We start from the raw sequence: 20,659 nt of genomic DNA on the forward strand, positions 1-20,659 counted from the left end.
GGCACACTCACAGACACACAGGCACACTCACAGACACACAGGCACACTCACAGACACACAGGCACACTCACAGACACACAGGCACACTCACAAACAGACAGGCACACTCACAGACACACAGGCACACTCACAGACACACAGGCACACTGACAGACACACAGGCACACAGGCACACAGGCACACTCACAGACACACAGGCACACTGACAGACACACAGGCACACAGACACACAGGCACACTCACAGACACACAGGCACACTCACAGACACACAGGCACACTCACAGACACACAGGCACACTCACAGACACACAGGCACACTCACAGACACACAGGCACACTCACAGACACACAGGCACACTCACAGACACACAGGCACACTCACAGACACACAGGCACACTCACAGACACACACACACACACACACACACAGGCACACTGACAGGCACACTCACAGACACACAGGCACACTCACAGACACACAGGCACACTGACACACACACACACAGACACACAGGCACACTGACAGACACACAGGCACACTCACAGACACACAGGCACACTCACAGACACACAGGCACACTCACAGACACACAGGCACACTCACAGACACACAGGCACACTCACAGACACACAGGCACACTGACAGACACACAGGCACACTGACAGACACACAGGCACACTGACAGACACACAGGCACACTGACAGACACACAGGCACACTGACAGACACACAGGCACACTGACAGACACACAGGCACACTGACAGACACACAGGCACACTGACAGACACACAGGCACACTGACAGACACACAGACACACAGGCACACTGACAGACACACAGGCACACTGACAGACACACAGGCACACTCACAGACACAGAGGCACACAGGCACACTCACAGACACACAGGCACACTCACAGACACACAGGCACACTCACAGACACACAGGCACACTCACAGACACACTCACAGACACACAGGCACACTCACACACTCACAGACACTCAGTCTGTCACTCACACACTCACCGGGTCACACGTGGCAGCAGTGGGGTCTCCGCACGGCAGTGGGCCCTCTCCAAGACATGGGACACACAGCGCAGCGTGGGCCTCAGCAGCAGCAGCAGCAGGTCCCCCCAGGTCCCCCCCCCCCCCCAGAAGCGGCCGACGCCGCAGCACGCTCCCCGGACACCCCCGGGCAGCAAGCGAGGATCGGGGGCATGTGATTAGGGGGAGATCATGGGCAGGGGGCGGACTGGCGCAGGAGGCGCGCACGGGGGAAGCTGGGTTGGCACTTCCCCCTCCGTCCCACGTGGGGAGCGGAGGGTGCGGGGGGGCTGGATCGCGCGCTTGTTTTGGGCTTCCCCCTCCGTCCCACGTGGGGAGCGGAGGGGGGAGGGTGTGGGGGCTGGATCGCGCGCGGCGCTTGTTTTGGGCTTCCCCCTCCGTCCCACTTGGGGAGCGGAGGGGGGGGGGGGGGCTGGGTTGCGCGCGGGGCTTGGTTTGGGCTTCCCCCTCCGTCCCACGTGGGGAGCGGAGGGGGGGGCTGGGTTGCGCGCGGGGCTTGGTTTGGGCTTCCCCCTCCGTCCCACGTGGGGAGTGGGGGGGAGGGATGCGGGGGATTCTGGGTTGCTGGGGGGAACAGGCAGCGCAAATGGCAGGACACTCTGCTTGCCCTGTGCACGCGCGCCGGGACCACAGGATTTGCCGCCATTTTTTTAAACTTTTTTTTTAACCCAATCAGGGAGGGGGATTATTTATTTATTTATTTAAAAAAAAAAATTGGCACGAGCAGGGGAATTCATTGAGCTGCAGCACGGGTCGCCAGCTGCCTAAATCCACTCGCAACGGGCGACAGGTTATCATTATTTGTCGAGCACTGTGTGTATATATATATATATATATATATATCTTTAAATAAATCAGTTCTGTATTATTAGATAATAGTGACTGTTTTGTTTGTTTTTATTCAACTCTTAATGTAATTTTAATGAGTTTTATAGCATCTTTTGAGTTATATAGCAGGTTTTAGCCCACCTCCCCAGCAAGATCTTTGCAAAATGTCCCTGTTTGTGATCATTTGTTGCTGATATTTCCAGCAGTTTGAGCTGTAAACTGTAACAATAAATAATTTTAACTTAGTAATATAAGGATATAAGGTAGATTGTTCCAGTTTTGGGGTGCATGGTAAGAGGAGGAGCGACCGGATACTTTGCTGAACCTTGGGACTATCAACAGTCTTTTGGAGTCAGATCTCGGATGATAAGTGCTGCATGTTTATTTATTTATTTATTTATTTATAAAATATTTTACCAGGAAGTAATACATTGAGAGTTACCTCTCGTTTTCAAGTATGTCCTGGGCACACACAGAGTTAAGACAAATAATACATGGTTACAAATACAGTTACATAAATGAGCAGGGTATACATTATATACAAGACATTGCATGCACAGTTAAAGATAAAATATATTATGGGCACATGAAACAGTTGCAGATTAAAATGTGTGACAGCCTTAGATTTGAAAGAACTTAAACTGGTGTTGGATGTGAGAATCTCCGGTAGTTTGTTCCAGTTTTGGGGTGCATGGTAAGAGAAGGTGGAACGTCCGGATACTTTGTTGAGCCTTGGGACCATGAACAGTCTTTTGGAGTCAGATCTCAGATGATAGGTGCTGCATGTGGTAAGGGTGAGGAGCTTGTTCAGATAGACAGGTAGCTTGCCCAGAAAGTATTTGAAGGCAAGACAGGAAAGATGAACTGTGCGCCTAGACTCAACTGATGACCAATCTAGTTCTTTGAGCATTTTGCAGTGATGCATGTTTTAGTTGCATTGGAGAACAAAACAGCATATTGAATTGTAGAGGGAATCAATTTTGCTAAGGTGGGTTTGGAGGAGTCCTTCCACCCTGATGAAGCGTGGATCTCACGCGAAACGGTCCGTCGGATTTTAGTGACGTCATCCTGGCGTCGGCAGTGGAGTTGTAGTGCGGGGAATAAGACGCTACACATTTGGATATCTGTTTGTATACTGCTTTATTTCATACATATTTCTGTTATGTGTGTGCAGTTCATTGGTTCAACAGTGACTATTTACTTATTATAAGTTCATTTCGCTTGGAACCGGTCGAATACACCTATAGATATTGTCAGGTATTAGTATTAGGGAATAGCTGTAGGATGTAAAGATTGCTACTATATTCTACATCTATATTACAATGGCTATATTCCACTTTTACATCTGTAGTAACCAAGGTGTTACATGCTATCTATTCTGACCGGAGTGCAATGCTGCAATTTCTGTACTTTGTAGTCACAATCTGAAAGATTTAATTAGACTTCCACACTGTCTTTTTGCATAGGGATTTATCAATAGGCTAACTATCCCAATAAGTCATTATGTGTTAATTTATGAGGATTCAATACTGAATAGCTGTATCTCCATAATACTGTATATCATTCACTTCAAACCTTTTGTGACTAATATCCAGTGTTGTCATTCAATTGTGTTGGCAAGTTTCATACTGAGAGACACTAGTTCAGTCTCTAATTGTGTCCTTACTGAAGGGATATAGTGACAGATTATTTGCTGTTTCACTACCTCTCTTAGGACTGCATATCTAAGACATTGGAGGAATATATAGGGTTACACTTTTGATATTTACATCTCCCCAATATATCATATAGAGTACAAGTGTCTCTCTCAATTATCTACATTTAGTGGGTATTAACCCTCACTTATCATCCAGTAGATAAACTTGCACAGTCTAGCTTAGCTCCCAATACTGTGATTAATTGTGATGAAGTTTCTTTACTCAGGGAGTATTAACCCCTATGTAGGGAATAAGATTATCTCCTCACATATGAGTACTCCCCTATTTCTAGTCACACTCCACTGCCGATATTTTAATTCCCTTGTATATATTCCACACCCAGTGTGTTATTTTGCAGATATTAATAAATGATTTTTTATTTTTTCTACTCACTATGACTGGTTATATAGGATACTATCCTGGATCACTGTTATCCTAGCAATAATTACATCACATGAGTGCAATTGTGAGGGATTCTTGTGGGGATAGGATTTTCTACAATCCTACCTCCTATGTGTGTATATAGTATTCAATCATTCCCTTGTGCACCTGTGATATTTTTTATTTACTAAGTTGTTATAATAGGAGAGCGGTGGATCTTGTTATATTTAGAGCGCTATAAGGTCAGTTGTAACCCATAGAAGGTGGGCCCCCCGTACTCTTATTCTGCGTAATGGAGCATGGGTATCACAGAGTCTACCGCCTTGTGGTTTTATATTATGTATTCATTAAATAAGATTGAGTGATGGGCCCAATGGGTCAGCTGACCCTTAGGTTCAGAGTGACGACAATTATTGAGACAGTAACAATACGAAAAACTGTTTGTTACATGGACCCGGTTCTTCCCTATACACATTTTTCCTAGAAAACCCAAATCTCAGCTAGGATGCAAATTTGTGTCTATTGTTAATAGCTGAGTCAATGGTGTTGAGTTTATCAATACAAGCGTTAGTACTCCCCCACACCTCTCCCCCCTCCCTTTTCTCCTTAAAAATATAAAAGATCTAAAGAAGCTATTCCTTGGGAGACATTGGGCACAAATGAAGATTGGATTTATATTTATTTTTGCTGGGAGAATAAATAGAGATCCGCCCAGTGGTGCAAAGTACTAGCAAAAATAAGCAGGGAATTTACATTGGGTAAGATTGGGGGTCCCCATGCCCTTCTTTTTGTTGTCCATGTGATTCCGGGACCAGGGTTGTCTCCATAGGGCGTTATGCCCTACACTCCAGTTATTAGAATAACTGATTACTCTAATTTATGGCCTGTTTTTTGCCCTCTATGTTTCTTTCTCCTGCTGCTTTACCCCCAGCAGGTTCCCTCCCCTTCTACACTTCTTTATTTTAATTTTTTTTGTTAGTAACATTTTTATTGATCATTTTTTCAAAAATAAAGAAAGGGGTACAAAAAAGAAAAAAGGAGGGGGGGAATACAATCATACAGTACAGGCATACCCCGCATTAACCTACGCAATGGGACCGGAGCATGTATGTAAAGCGAAAATGTACTTAAAGTGAAGCACTACCTTTTTCCCACTTATCGATGCATGTACTGTACTGCAATCGTCATATAAGTGCTTAACTGATGTAAATAAGTCATTTGTAACAGGCTCTATAGTCTCCCCGCTTGCGCACACCTTCGGTACAGGTAGGGAGCCGGTATTGCTGTTCAGGACGTGCTGACTGGCGCATGCGTGAGCTGCCGTTTGCCTATTGAGCGAGATGTACTTACTCGCGAGTGTACTTAAAGTGAGTGTCCTTAAACCGGGGTATGCCTGTATTACAAATAAGCTGGTGATAACACAATAGGAAGGGAGGGGATTAGGGGAAGGGGACAGCATTTTAAACAATATAACATAGTGTGCAATTGGTTGAATACAACGTAGATCACTCTGTTCAAAATATTCTAATCTAAATATGGGGATATATAGTACCTGCATGACGGAACCAAGGAGCCCAAATCTCTGAAAATTGTGAAGTGGAACCATTCAGGTAAACTGAGAGTTTTTCCATACAGGCATACCCCGCATTAACGTACGCAATGGGACCGGAGCATGTATGTAATGCGAAAATGTACTTAAAGGGAAGCACTACCTTTGTTCCACTTGTTGATGCATGTACTGTATGGCAATCGTCATATATGTGCATAACTGATGTAAATAACGCATGTGTAACAGGCTCTGTAGTCTCCCCACTTGCACACAGCTTCGGTACAGGTAGGGAGCCGGTATTTCGGTTCAGGACGTGCTGTCAGGCGCATGCGTGAGCTGCCGTTTGCCTATATGGCGATATGTCCTTACTCGCGAGTGTACTTAAAGTGAGTGTCCTTAAACCGGGGTATGCCTGTATAGACTATATGCCAGTTTGTATTGTTTATTTGGTTTAAAGAGGGGGATAAGGGGGGGGGGGGATGGGAGGCAGATTGTTTCCAATTCTTGGCGATTGTGCACCTAGTAGCATTTAAAATTTGGGAAACAAATTTAGTTTCTTTTTTGTTATAATTGGCCATTGGTTTTCATAGTAATATATATACTGGATCCTGTAGGACTATAATTCCCAAGATCCTGTGTATTAGGTGCGAACATTTCCCTCCATGTTTGTTTAATTTTTGGACATGACCAAAATATATGCAGTATATTCCTTATTTCACCACAACCACGCCAACATAATGGAGAAACACTTGGAAGAAAAGAGTTTAACCTAGTAGGAGTCATGTACCATCTAAATATTTACTTGTAAATATTCTCCTTTATTACGACACACAATGAATTTTTGGTGGCGGCTTCCCAGATGTCTTTCCAGATATCAAAGTCCAACTCCCTTTTGCATATCTCTCAAGGTATCCGTTCTGTGGCCCGTTACGCCCTAGAGTTCCGCACCATCGCTCCAGAGACTGGCTGGAACGATGAGGCGCTAACTTATGGCAAGGTCTCTCCAAGTCCATACAGGAAAATCCGGGTCAGATTAAACAGGTACTTCAACTAAATTTCAGTTTCACCAGACTACTACGACCTTTCATGATTACATCATATCCGCCACCGGCCTTGCCATGGATCCAGCCAAGGTAAAAGTGGTCTTGGATTGGCCTCATCCCATGACACTGAAGGCCGTACAACGCTTCCTGGGCTTCACCAACTACTATCGAAGATTCATATTGAACTTCTCCTCTGTAGTAGCGCCCATTACTGCCTTAACACAGGTGCTGACCCAGCCGCATGTCCCCTGCTGCCAATCAGGCATTTGAGAAATTGAAGACAGCCTTCATGTCAGCTCCTGTTCTTGTACACCCTGATCCTAGTTTACACTTCACCCTGGTGGTGGACGCTTCAAACGTCGGGGCCAGAGCAGTCCTATCTCAGAGAAAGACACCGGCCGAACAAAATTATGATGTAGGCAACCGAGAACTCCTGGCCATCAAAATGGCTCTAGAGGAATGGAGGCACCTGCTTGAAGGAGCTGAAAACCACTTCACCATACTGACTGACCGCAAGAGTCTCCTGTACATTGAGGGCACAAGTCGGTTGGGGTTACTGCAAGCTCGATGGTCACTTTTTTTCTCGGTTCAATTTTATCATTTCATATCTTCCTGACTATGCATGCAGTAGTGGATTTCCCATTAGTCTGAGTAGGCTATAGCCTCGAGTGGCAATTTTTTGGGTAGACAAATTGTTTGTGTGTGTGTGTGGTGTGTTTTACCTTTTCTATAGCAGGTCCTCTCCTGTAGCGTCGCGTTGACATGACAATGCGGTGTCTCATGCCGTGTGACGTCCATTGCCATGACAACGTGGCAGTGTGACGTCATATGCGGAGGAGGGCCGCCCCCTAGCCAACAAGTGCTGAAAAACAAAATCTGCCACTGCCTGCATGTGTCAGTGCCTGGGGAAAAGGGTTCCAAGATATCAAAAACCACAAGAAATTGGCACTGGGCTTTAACCCATTTGCTGCCAGAGAGGCCTGCAATGCATTTTTCCACTTCAGAAACCAATCACCTATCTTCACCTTAACGGTCACCCATCAATAGCACATTGTAAATTACACTGGTACCCTTGCAAGTAACATGGCTTAGCAAGTGCAATGCATGAGAAAGAACATGCAAATGCAGATGTGTATTTTCTGGAAATATTTCCTATTCTAGGATTTAGTATTCCTTATTTATTTTTCTTCCGTTCATTTTATGGTTATCCAAAATTGGTAGCACCATGATGCCTTTTTATGTCACCTGGAAGCAGTTTATCCTGTTGCCATCAAAGACGTGATTGTTGAAGCATTTGCTGGCTGAAACCTTTATTAATAAATAATCTCTGCATGCAGTTGCATAACATTTACTGGCTTGAACAAAGAGGCAGTTAGGAAACTAATTTGAAACCAGTTACAATATTATAGTGATGAAATATGGATGGTGCCTATCAGCCTGAGGCAGCTTTACATGTGTATGAATGGAAGATGTGCATAACGGTTGCTACTGGATTCCTCAATAAATTATAGATTCAGAATGTTAACTCCCTCAGTGCTATAATGAGAGTATGTCTTGCTTTACATGGGTAGCCATATCTGGTTTTGGCTACTAATCTGCCATGCCTGACATGTAAGTCCTGGTATCAGTGCAGGCAGTGGTAGGACCAATCCAGGGCTTTCCCCAGCATGTAAGCAGCTCCTTGAGTGACGGGGAGGCGGGGCAAGGCCTGTGTTCTGCTCAGTCCTGGGCTCAGACCTTGAACACTCCGCCAGGGACTTAAGGGGTTGTACTTCCTATATTGAGTTAGTTGTCTCTCCCCTTTGAGAGAGACTGGTCTTACAGAAGAGGTGTTCAGGGCTCTGTCACCTTCTATCCCCTCCCTCAGGGGAGTGGTAGTGAGAACCATACCGTCTGCTCCATCAGGGAGTATAGAAGAAGAACTAGGACCGACCTCTGGGGACCATGACCGGGGGTTGGAGTCCAGGGACCATACTAAGGCTGGAGACGTGATGTAGTATGCAGTGGAAGGCTGTATGCTATACTCTGTATTGGAGAGGAATAAAAAAGTTCCTGTTATCAAATATATTCCTGCCTGGGCTTGCAGTCTGTCAGGGGGAGTGTGGGAGAGTTCTTCCGCAGGGGCTGCCTGCAGCTCTCCTGGAGCCTGCGGCAGATGCAGGCAATTACCAAAGAAGAATGAAGGGGAACCAGATATCACCCCTTAAGCTTGTCCTGTTTCTCCAACAACATCTGCAGGATCTCAGACCTTCGGTGAGCCACAGGTATGCAGCAGCACTACACACCTGGTAGCCAGGGAATCTCCCTGAGGCCAGGTCCCCGCTGACTACTGCAGCGCCTGCTGTGGCGGACGCTGCAGGGACAAGAACCCTCCCCTAAATGGGGCTGGACCCGCTGCGAGGGGGGGCCACCGCGCCGCACTCCAAGTTTTTCAGGAACACCTGAAAATGGAGATGGCCACGGGCTATGCCACGCCCCCCGGCGGTTCAGCCAATTTGGGCGAACCTGCCAGGTGATGTCATGGTCGCGCCCCCCCCCTGTAGCTCCCTGCGGACCGGGGAATTCAGCTGCACGCGCCACCAGCCTCGAGGGCGCGCGTGTAGCGGAGGCACTGGGGCCGCAGCCTGAGGGTGGAGGAAGCACCACTACACATGTTTAAAGGCAGGTTCTAGATTTTAAATTTGAGTATTATCGAAATTATATTGCTGAATTGAAGATATTGTTGATATATTTCTGAAATGGACTGGGGGGTCTCCGGAGAAGGATTGAAAGTGATGCTCAGTTTCCATTTTGTAAAGTCGGTTATGTCTAGTATCCATTTTGTGAGTAAGAATGTGTCTGGTGTGAATGAAAATTTCGTTTCTAAGTAGATTTACGACTGTGCCTAAAGTAACGCCCATATTCTTGTGATAGTGAGTACCAGATACCTATTCAGAGCTGTTTTAAGGCCAGTTCTAACCAGGTTTAATGAGCAGCAAGATGATTGGTTTAAGAATTAAGGAGTGGTTAGTACAGTATAATCTGCCTAGTAACAGTTTTAGACAACGGAACCAAAAATGTATAAAGGTTGCTGCCTGGACACTCCCTGGCAGAGAGAGTCTTGTAGACTTTTGAATGAGTATGATCATACTATACTATGTATTGAAATAAACCACTTATTATCAACTGAACCCTTTTTGTCAATTTGGAACATTGACAGTATACTTAAAAAGAGTAAAAAAGTACTCACATAATTAAGGACCTATAGAAAAAGAAAAATAGATGAGGCCAAGGATATGTTTCCTATCTTGTCACAAGTTAGGTAGTTCTGCAAGAGATGTTTCCAACCATATTAATGTTATTATATGCAATCTAATAGTGCAAAAGTCGCATAGGCAGACACTGTTTTAGAGTCTCTTGCCTCTTCTGCACAAATGATTTATCATTTCTATCTTGTTCTCCCTAGCTGGTTGTCCTTGATTATGACAGGTATTGGCCAGAGCTAATGATTGTGATGTACCTTATCAATTACATCCGCAAGATGATACAGTATGGTGCAATTCGTTTTTTTGTGTTGGATACAAGGTCATTGCATTATCTATAAAGCACAATTTTGTATATTGATAGGGGTCTTTTAGGAAACAAATGGTTTCATTGTATTGTACTCTGACACGAGAACCAGTAGACATTCTAAATTCTAGCACCATAATGCAAACACACGTTACTATGTTGTAATCAACAAGTTTTTTAATGTTGGTTTTGTTTTTTTTAAACTGCTGCTTTAGAGACTGCATACATTTATGTTATTCATGGTATGCAAAAAATTGGAAGCATCTTCATAATTAAAAGCAAGATGAAACCTACTTATTGTGTTGTTCAGAAGAGCTGTGACTGCATTCCGATTTATTTAAAATGATTTAAAGCTTTGATTATTTTGACATATATAGTTTCTGGTGTTGGTCTCTTGAGTCAGCTGACAAGTATGAAGTTCACATTCTCCAGTCGAGTCAACAACTGCTTTAAGAAAATACAGAAAAGTAATTTAAGATGCCTGCCCAACCTGAAGAAAGAGACCAATGTGATTGCACATGTGACAGCACTCAGGTTGAATAATTAAATATATATTGTAGAAAACAAAACACAAATATCCAACGTTTAGGCCCTAGTTCGCAACACCGAGGAAGGTCCTGTTTGTGGGGCCGAAACATTGGATATTTGTGTCTTGTTTTCTACAATATATATTTAATTATTCAACCTGGGTGCTGTCTGCTGATTCTCGTGCGAACGTTATCGTATATTGAAATGGGGTAGACACTATATGAATAGTGACTGGTTTAACCCTATAGATAGTGTTATGTGAGGATGTACACTTACATTATATGATAACTTAGTACTACCCACTCAAAGACTAGAGTTCATACAACTGACACGTTTCAAAAAAATACTGTCTACACCATAATATAAAACTTTTATTTTCAACATATGACACTCAAAAGATGCAAAAAAAATAAAAGAATCAAACTTATAACTGCATGAGCAATTTGGTATTTTAATATACTAAGCAAAGTCCCTGTAGACTTTAGGAAATAGCTTGGAAAGCTTGTTGAAGGTGCTAACATTGATCTCTCTAAATGATACATAGTGTATCACATACAGGCATACCCCGCTTTAAGTACACTCACTTTAAGTACACTCGCGAGTAAGTACATATCGCTCAATAGGAAAACGGCAGCTCACGCATGCGCCTGTCAGCACGTCCTGAACAGCAATACCGGCTCCCTACCTGTACCGAAGCTGTGCACAAGCAGGGAGACTATAGAGCCTGTTACACATGCGTTATTTACATCAGTTATGCACGTATATGTGATTGCAGTACAGTACATGCATCGATAAGTGGGAAAAGGTAGTGCTTCACTTTAAGTACATTTTCACTTTACATACATGCTCTGGTCCCATTGCGTACGTTAATGCGGGGTATGTCTGTAATAGACTTGCTTGGACAACCATAGTCAAGTAGTTCAGTCCCAGTGGTGTGCAAAGTGGGGGGGAGCCCCCCAGGGGAACACAGGGTATAGAGGCCACGCGCGCGCTTCCCGAATGCATTTAAATTAATGCCGGGGGAGCTGCTGGGCCTCTGTAAACCTTACCTTGATTCAGCTGCTCCTGGTGACGCGTCGCCATGGCAACGCAGCGTCAAATTACGCAGCGGGGTCATGTGATATCACGTAGCCAGGACAACGTGACGTCAGGATGTCTGAATCAAGGTAAGAGGGCGGGGGGGGGCGCGAGGAGAGAGTGAAAGTCAGCAGGGGGGCTGTCACGGTGAGATTATGGCAGGCTGTATAGTCACACATAAATATATATAACAGTTGATATATATTTATCACTGGGTCTGAACTGGGACGAGACTTAGATATGATAAAATATAATTTATTCCTTGATAAAGGTGAACACACAATAATGTACAAATAACAGGCAAAATATAGACACTTACGTAAAATGGAACTGATGAAGCAGTCACATCTGGACTGGCAGTTCATACAGCACTCTTCATAGTCATCAAGACACCAAAGACATGAAAAGACCTCTGGCCGGAAGACAGTGCATAGCGTTTCTCTCAGCAATCAAGATGGTATAAAACAGACTGAACGCTTGAAGAACTTGTAGAACATGAACAACAATGGATAAGGGCTTGACCACAGATTATATACCTTTTGTGGCCCTATCCTTAACCTTAAGTACAGGTGATTGGTTTTCAATTACCTCCAGCCACTCACTAGCCTGGGAACACATTTTAATTCATGCCCCCCTGCTTGTTGGGACATGCGCAGTAGAGCTCTGGGGTCTCATTTCTGAAGCCCCACATTTGCATCAGTAATGCCAGCCAGTCTATCCATTTGGATTTCTGGCAGGAAAACATTTGTTGAAAGGTGTGAAGTGGGACACTTAAAGACTGCTCTGGTTTGAGCCTCCTCCGCCCTCAGGTAAACAGGGAGGGTGACAAAACCCTTTGAACAATACTTAAGTCCTAGACAATGGGTCGCCTCTAGGGCCATCTGCTATCCTGGTATGCAAAAGAATTTCCTCTGGGTCTTTGTCCATACCTTGGGACACAGTATTAAACATAAAACATAAACGTATTAAAATATCCGGTTCCGTTGGGTCCAGCAGGTCATTGCCAGAACTGGGACACCATATGGTCCAAAAAGCGACTTGCTGCGACCTTCGGAACCGGAGATACACAAATGCACATTAAATCATTTTTCACTTTAATACAAAAATGTCCGCTAAAAAGAAATCTCAGCTTTTCACTAAATCCCCATTGAAAACAACGGGCTCCGCCACCATGAGTTTCAATGGAGCAACTCCGCCGTTGTAGACAATGGGGTTTCCTGCCATAGACTTTCAATGGGGAACCGCCGCCATTGAAGTCTATGAGAAAATCCACAAATCTTTACATTCTTCCATACTCCGTCTGGTTGGTCTGAGGGGGCTGGAGATGGGCATGCATTAAAGCCGGAACCTTGGCTACATGTCACCCAAATCCCATCCCTCTGGGCATTCCAGAACCGGAGATATGGACTTACACATTTCAACATTTTACACTTAGTCATTTTTTCACCATGCGGCTTTTCCCCCATTAGAATCAATGGTAAAAGTCCCGAACTTTCAAGGGGGTCCATACTCCGTCGGGTTGGTCCAAGAGGGTCAAGGATGTTTCTGCAGTGATGCCGGAGCAGTGACTACAGAAACCCCAAACCTTGATCTTCTGGTCCCTCCGGAACTGGAGATATGGATTCCTAAATTACAGCATTTCACACTTAGTCATTTTTCGGAGCTGTTTCTGCCGCCGTCATTGAAGCCTATGGCCGACCCGCTCTTCTCGGTTCGACCCTTTATCGGGGGTCCAGGATTCGGGGACCCGGTTGTGGTCGAGTGAAGGGAAGCCTAGGAACTAGGGGCAAAAAGAATTTTATTTCTAGGTGCTCTAGAACTGTTTATTCCCACGCCAATTAACGTTGAACTCGACTCAAGTGATTTTAACTCTTTTAAAGGACATTGTATCCGCTTTGCGGTTTGCGGTCTGGACGGCAGCCAACTTCGAAAGGTACCTCGAGGAATCTCCATTGAAGTCAATGGGCCCATTGACTTTCAATGGGAAACCACCGCTCTCCCTCTCGGACGCCACCTGCTGGTCTTTACAGGAAACAGGACTAAAACAGCACAATTCTCTATTGAAATGCATTGAGCCCTAATGGTTGCCAATGGGGACCTGCAAAATGGTGCCTGAAAAGGCGGGAAAGTTACACAAAGGGCTATAATCACAATGCCACTATTAACCCTTGTGCTCCCGGATGGATCCCAGTGTGTGTGTGATGCAGACACTGATTAACAATAAAACATGGGGGGACAGGGAATATACATTTTCAGGTTATGACAAGGGTTAAATCACACATCTGGGCCTCAGCCCAGTTAACCCCTTGTCTCCCTGGTGAGGTTAGAGGGTGGCCAATTGGGGTGTAATCCCTTTAATCCCGGGCCAAATCCTCTCCATCGTCACAGGGGCGCAGGGGAAAAAGATTGCGCCCCCCTGAAATAGGATACAATGTGATGAAAGCACCTTGAAACGGAAGGTACACAGACAGGATTGTGTCAATAATAAATGACATTATTGTAGGCATTTTGAATAATATACTCTCCAAGACGAAGCCCTATCTCCAAGGGTGAAACGCGTAGAGGAGGAGATCTTGGTGTAGCCCCCAAGTGTGTTGTCAATAAAGTTTTTTGCTTCATCCGGGACCTGTTTGGACTTCTGTCATGCGCAGTAGCGCCTTCTTCACACATCCACTATTCGTATCTACTGAAGGCAGCACGCGGACACTGGAAGAGAGGCGTGAGCAGGACCCAGACCGGAGTGGAGAACAAAGGTAAGAGATTTAAATCTTTTCTGCCTCTCCATACACTCCGGTCTCCCTAGGGCCCATTACATGCTCCCTCATACCCAGTAACTTGGCGGATTGACACCGTAGGTGCCTGCTGCTAGACTGAAGCGCAGGACAGTAACTTTTCATTTTGAATAATATCTATTGAACATGGTACTTTAGATGGTATGCAGCAAATGACTGCAGTTGTTGTAATTCTAACTGATCATCTGGTATAGGGAGTCCTGAGGACTAGGTTGCTGTTATAAGCGTTTTGCAATCTTGAAAGAGTCCGCAGTACTAATTATTCACCAATAGAACAAAGAACACCCGGATACTATGTATCCAAACACATTACAATTGACAGTGTCATCCATTTTTTGTACTTTAACTGTATACAAAAATAGTTTTGAAGAAGTCCTGACATTCAACTAACAGGATAATACTACCACCAATAGCACAATACAAAGCATCATACCAAATAGGAGTAAATATTTTAAGAACATACTCCATTGAAGAGCCTATACATACCTTAAAGGACCAGGGCAACATTTTCAGCACAGTGCTGCTACTACCAGCACTACATAGAGCACTATACTATATAGGAGGATAAGTGCTGATTGTGCTATTCTGCAAATTCCGAGCAAAATATGCCTTACAGCGAGGGTTAACATGTATTCATGGTTCTGATCAGGACTTCTTTTTAGCTGAACCCCATTAATTTCAGCTAGACGGGACCCCCTGCCTCCGAGATACAGACTTCCATAGGGGGTGCTGGTATCTCCGCAAAGTTTAATGCTCCCATGTCATGTGGGCCAATAGGAAGCGGCACCAGATTACGTCACTGCTTCCTATATGAGGGCAGGATGCAGGACCTTTGAAGCTCCACCGCCACATGAACCCAGCTAGCGAGACGCAGCGGCTACCGGCTCCCCTTACAGAGAAGGTAAGTATCTAGGTTACAGGATGTCCTCTGAGCTGAAATTAATGGGGTTCAGCTCCGGAGATCCCCTGGTTCAATCCTATGTAAAAAAAAAAAGGGGGGATGGACAACGGCTGCACGGATTGGAGCTTTAAACGGCTTTTCTGTCTCCTAGAATAAAAACTTAAAGGTTTGTTCTCCTACATGGAGTTTACCAGAAGTTCAATATTTTTTTCCAGAAACACAACAAAGCAGATCCCCGGCACAAAATGATACTGTATTACCAGTCCCAAGAGTCCATGAAATAGTCCATAGGCAAAAAAGGAAAAACGGATTCTCCCATGGTTTAAAACAGAGAAAACAGACCTTTGTGCAGTAATCACTGTCAGCAGAAAAAAAAACCCATACGGTTTTGAAATGCCTTCTTACAGCATGCACAGTGGTTAAGTGCAGTGGATATAATCTGTGCTTTAACCTCCGGTCGTCTGGCTGAATCCACGAATCCCACGTAGTTCACAGCAACGATCCTCAATGTAGTCCCTCACAAAAGTCACCAGCGAGTATTGCCCCAAAATAATAAAATAAACATAGCGTGGTATAGTGGGGCCAACTTTAATAAAAACGCAAGACCAATTTAACACTTACAATGTGCCAGATCTTGTCGCATAATAACAACTGCCATCCGCAACTTGTTATTGGAGTTTGACTTTGGCAGCAGGGGTTGGTGTCTCTCTCCTCATGACCCGACTCCTTCAGACACCTCCCCCGATTACATCACCACCTCATCAGAGACTCCTCAATGACTGTAGACAGAATTAAGCTCCACCCTACGCGTTTCGTCACTTCCTCAGAGGAATTTTTTTCCAGAAAGTTGTTTTATTATGTTGTACATCACTGTGAGCTTTTTTGTTTGATTTGGATAAGAGACAGAAAGGAAATGAATACATACATACATAATGGATAAATCCGTTCTTTTTATTGGCTGTGTTGGCTCACTGAAAGCTTTAGCAAAAACTGCGTATGAGTTATGATAAAAAATACATTTTAACAGGCACAAAAAGTTTATTTCTTCCTTCATGCTCATTCCTTAACAAGTTCCTCTCTTTCTCCCTTCACTGCATTGGCCTACAAATATTGTTATTCACTCGCAATGATGGAAAATGCTATATTAATAGTAAATACTATACATTGGTTTGTTCTTCATAATGGAGCAGTGCTACCTATTGAACTTTGAAGTGCGGTGCAAGAGATGTCCATGTCTTTTGTTTAAAGGCAACTTCATGTAAAGAGAATTATATGGGCTTTATTTACTGAGCGGTACTGAGCTGTAAGGTATTTTATGGCTCATTGAAGTAAATTGATCATAAGATGTTTATGGCTTACCACTGCTTAGTAAATGTGCCCTGTATCTATTTTTTGTGCCTACTGTTCTCTTCTAGTTCCAAACTCAGTGCCAGTCAGTGTCTTTACTCACTGAGCCACTCCTTCTCCTTATAACAGAATGTAAATAGAAAATACAGTAGCAAGTGCATCAAAATATGAAAATAGCTATTGGAGCATTTAAAGGGACTTGCCACTTTAAACAAGACAGGACATTTGAACAAAAACAGGAACTGGATGGTGCTTATTTGCAGATACAATATGACTTGTCCAACTTACTGGCAAAGCCATCAATTTCTTTCCACGATCGGAATTAAATAGGAACTATTGCTGTAATGGTTTCATTGTGTTTAAGCCTAAATCACGTCTTCCATGCCACCCACACTGTACGTGCCCTTTAGAAAGAAAGAGCAGAGGGCAGCATTTCTGGCATATGATGTAAGGCTGGTCAACCGAGTCACTGCGGGTGAAACTCTGGACAGCACAGCAGGAGGAAGAAAAACAGAAATCAGTAATACAGGAAGGGTAAGGGAAAAGCTTTCAGCTGCTGGAAAAAATGATTCAATTAGCAAGTGGAAGTAGTTCTGTTGGTGAGTGCATGGAAAGACTGCTCCAATGAGTTTGAATAGAGGATCTGTGCTTTACAAGCAACCCACTCACTCTTTGTTTAGTCCTTTTGTGGTGATACACGCATTTATTGAATTTACATTTGGATCCTGAATATTGGTATGCCGAACTGAGTGACAAGCTAAAAAGGACACAACCAATTTGCTTCTAGAGGGTCAGTAATTAACTTATAGCCCCTCTGGCCACACAAGGATATTGGCAGCAGTCCATTCTATCCCATGACAAGCCATCCTCATTGATGATTTTAGCCAACATGTCATCTGTTGCTTGACGACTCATTTTCTAATTCCTTTAAATCTTCATCTTTTCTTCATAACAGGAGCCATTTTCACGTGTCCTCTCCCCACCATCGACTAAGGTGGTATGAGAGGACGTGGTCCTTATATAGGGCCTCCCAACATAGCATTGTGACGGTAGGGGTAGCTGGCATCACACAAAGCACAAGCCCTGTTAGCTACCCCTAAATCCATGTAACTTGGTCATCTATGTTAGGTCTTATTTAGGCCAAATCTACTTTATGTCTGGGGAAGAAACAGGGAATATAACCAATGTATGACATAAAATGTCATATGTTTGTAAATATTGTATATGAAGCACTTTATTCCCTGTTAATGCAATTCCCCAGTCTAGTTGAGCAAGCAATATGAAGTAAAGTGTTTTGTGATATCTGTGTAAGCACTGCAATGTATTTGGGTGGGTCAGCCCTGCAAATGTGGAATGTATGTAATAATTTCTAAGCTACCAGACTTGTAACGTGATTTGTGTTTGTACATTTCTATGAAGGGGACTCAGTGATTTAATCAGCCGAAGTACCTGCATAGAAATATGGATTGAGATAAAGGTGTCAAGACATTTGGTTAGTGTTGAAGAGTGGACAATCAGGTCTGGGGATGGGCTCAGGAAGGATAGCCTTTGTTCCCCTGCAGACTCTGTGGCTCCTACCCAGTGGGAGGTCTTGAGTGCCTTAGCACGCCCCCTCCTCTGGTTTTTATGACACCAACTCAATCCTTGCTCTGGTTGGCCAGCAGCCCATGTCCCATGTAAACGTTAGCCTATATAAGGGGAGCTGCTGATCAGAGCACTAGACTATTTGAGAGATATTCTGTGAAGGAGTTTGAATCTTGAATGTGACCAGCTGGAGATACATATCAGAGGGCCTGCTGTGTGATCAGCACTCTGATATCCTGGATGAAAAGCGGACAGGGCAAGCCTTCTTGAGGCAGACCCCTGCACCTAGGAAGGCTAGAGTCTACTCCCCAGGCCCCCAGTTGGTATTGTATCTTGTTTTGTGCATTTTTGTTTTGTCTGCTGGTGTGCAACTTTGTCCCGTCTGGTGCTAGTGATCCCCGTGGTTTCGGTGTAAAAGTACTGGTCTCCCGTGACAAGCAAACCATGTGTTTTTGAGTCACATGGTAAAGCACGCTTTACCTCTTTTCCCCACCCTTACTAATGAATTCAGAAGTCAAGGGACGTTTTTTCCCACGTGATGTAAGACACGTGTGGTTCCTGCCAATATTATGTATCAGTCACGTGGGAGAAAACGTCCCTTGATGTCATCAATGCGTTTAGGTTTAATTTATTTTGTGGCCTGTGGCGCTATTACAAAAAGCGACAGAGTGTGTTGTCTGTGGCGCTATTAGGCAGCTTTGGGTGATACGGGTAGCTGCCGTGGAGTACCCACTTGTTTGAAGGGGAAAAACACAATGTGGGATAATTATTAGACACAAAAACTCTACAGATCGTATTCTTATCCCAATACATATAAGAAATACCCCCACCCCCAATACATAAAAAATACTCTCCCCCTCCCAATACATATAAAAATATAAAAATACCCCGCCCCTGTGACAAAAAAACAGACTTACCTTGTGGATGGTCAGGCCAGGCCTGGTGTCTAGTGGGGGTCTGACCGATGCTGCGAGTTGGGCCCAACCTCTGGTCAGGCCTGGCTGCTGGTCCTCTCACGGCTGGGCCCTGGCTCTCCCTCAGTTGCAGGCCTCACCCTCACTCTGTCCCACGCCGAGTTACCAATGCTGGTGCACGCCGGGCCTCCCTCTCATGCCAGCGTGCGTCGGAAGCTGGACCAAGCTTGCTTCCGGCGCACTGATGTCTGAGAGGCCCATCGCACACCAGCATTGGAAGGTCGGCGTCGGACAAAGTAAGAAAGAGGCCTGCAGCTGAGTGAGATCCGGAGCCCGGCCGCGAGTGGACCGGCAGCCTAGCCTGGCCAGAGGTCAGGCCCAACTTGCCGCCCTGCCGGCCGGGCCCCCGGCAGCCACCAGGCCTGGGACACATGTCCCGGCTGTCAGCAGCCCTGGTACCAACAGCTTGAACACAGGCTTTTTATCCCTGGTAAGGCCTACAATCATAGCATGGAAGACCCCTCAAGCATTGATGAAGCATTAGATGCCTCACTTTCATAGGAGACCCCAACACATTGCAGGACTCTCTGCAACCTTAAAAAAGAATGACTTTACACTACCTTTCAAAATTCTAGTCATTAAAGGTGTCCAACATAGTCAGCCAGAAAACATACTTTTAACCATCTGACTGGCTTCCCAGAACAAATCAAACAATTCACAAACAAGGGTTTGGCTGTTTTCATGTTTTGGGGAAGTTAGTTACAGGTTTCATTTCTTAGAGGCCTCTGAATTGGGAAGTGTTCGTCAATCAAAATGCTTTCGTTACCCTTATCACACCCTGTCCTTATTGGAGAACCAGTAAGGAAAGTGGGAGCACAGAATGACATCACAGAAAATGGAGTAGCTAGGGGAAAACAACCCCTCCCACATAAAACATATGTATAACTGACAGATAAAAAGGTATACATTACCCAGATAAGACCCCTTAAACACTAGACGAGGTTCACGTTGGTCCTAGGAGGGATTGCCCCTTTAAATAACAAGACACAATTGCTATATATCAATGGCTTTGTTGCCCCAGATTACAAAAAAATCAGCTTTGATTCCCAGAACCTTCTGTTCTTATTCTGACAGTTATAAAGTTAAAGCCTTTGATTGTGGGAAGATAAGCACCTCCCCCTTCCTAAACCTTACCAGCATTTCCCTCGAATTACCCTACTAAGACCAAACAACTTCAATAAATCTAGGCATTTAAACCAATACCGCTGTCTCCATCAATCCCATTCCTCTGTATGAATCTTTGTAACTAGTTAGTAAGTACAGGGAAAACGGCGGTGCATCTGCTGCTGCTGCTGAAGATTGGAAACCACAAACTGCAAACCACAAAATATCCTAGGTG

The 20,659-nt window shown here is 44.5% G+C and overlaps 1 protein-coding gene across 2 annotated transcripts in view; it reads left to right on the plus strand.

The window, feature by feature from the left end:
- The window catches only part of PDLIM4 (PDZ and LIM domain 4), a 209,370-nt gene that overhangs the window by 136,121 nt on the left and 52,590 nt on the right, over positions 1–20,659 (plus strand). Inside the window, exon 1 of one of the 2 annotated variants that reach the window (XM_075601116.1) lies at positions 17,129–17,296. The exons of the other annotated variant lie outside the window; for it this stretch is intronic. Within the exon in view, the coding sequence (XP_075457231.1) occupies positions 17,144–17,296 (153 nt within the window). The 5' untranslated portion in view covers positions 17,129–17,143. Of the gene's footprint in view, positions 1–17,128; positions 17,297–20,659 lie in introns of those variants that run through there. 2 annotated transcript variants of the gene reach the window in all.

Source organism: Ascaphus truei, chromosome 5 (assembly GCF_040206685.1).
Source record: "Ascaphus truei isolate aAscTru1 chromosome 5, aAscTru1.hap1, whole genome shotgun sequence".
In the NCBI taxonomy this organism is placed as follows: Eukaryota; Metazoa; Chordata; class Amphibia; order Anura; family Ascaphidae; genus Ascaphus; species Ascaphus truei.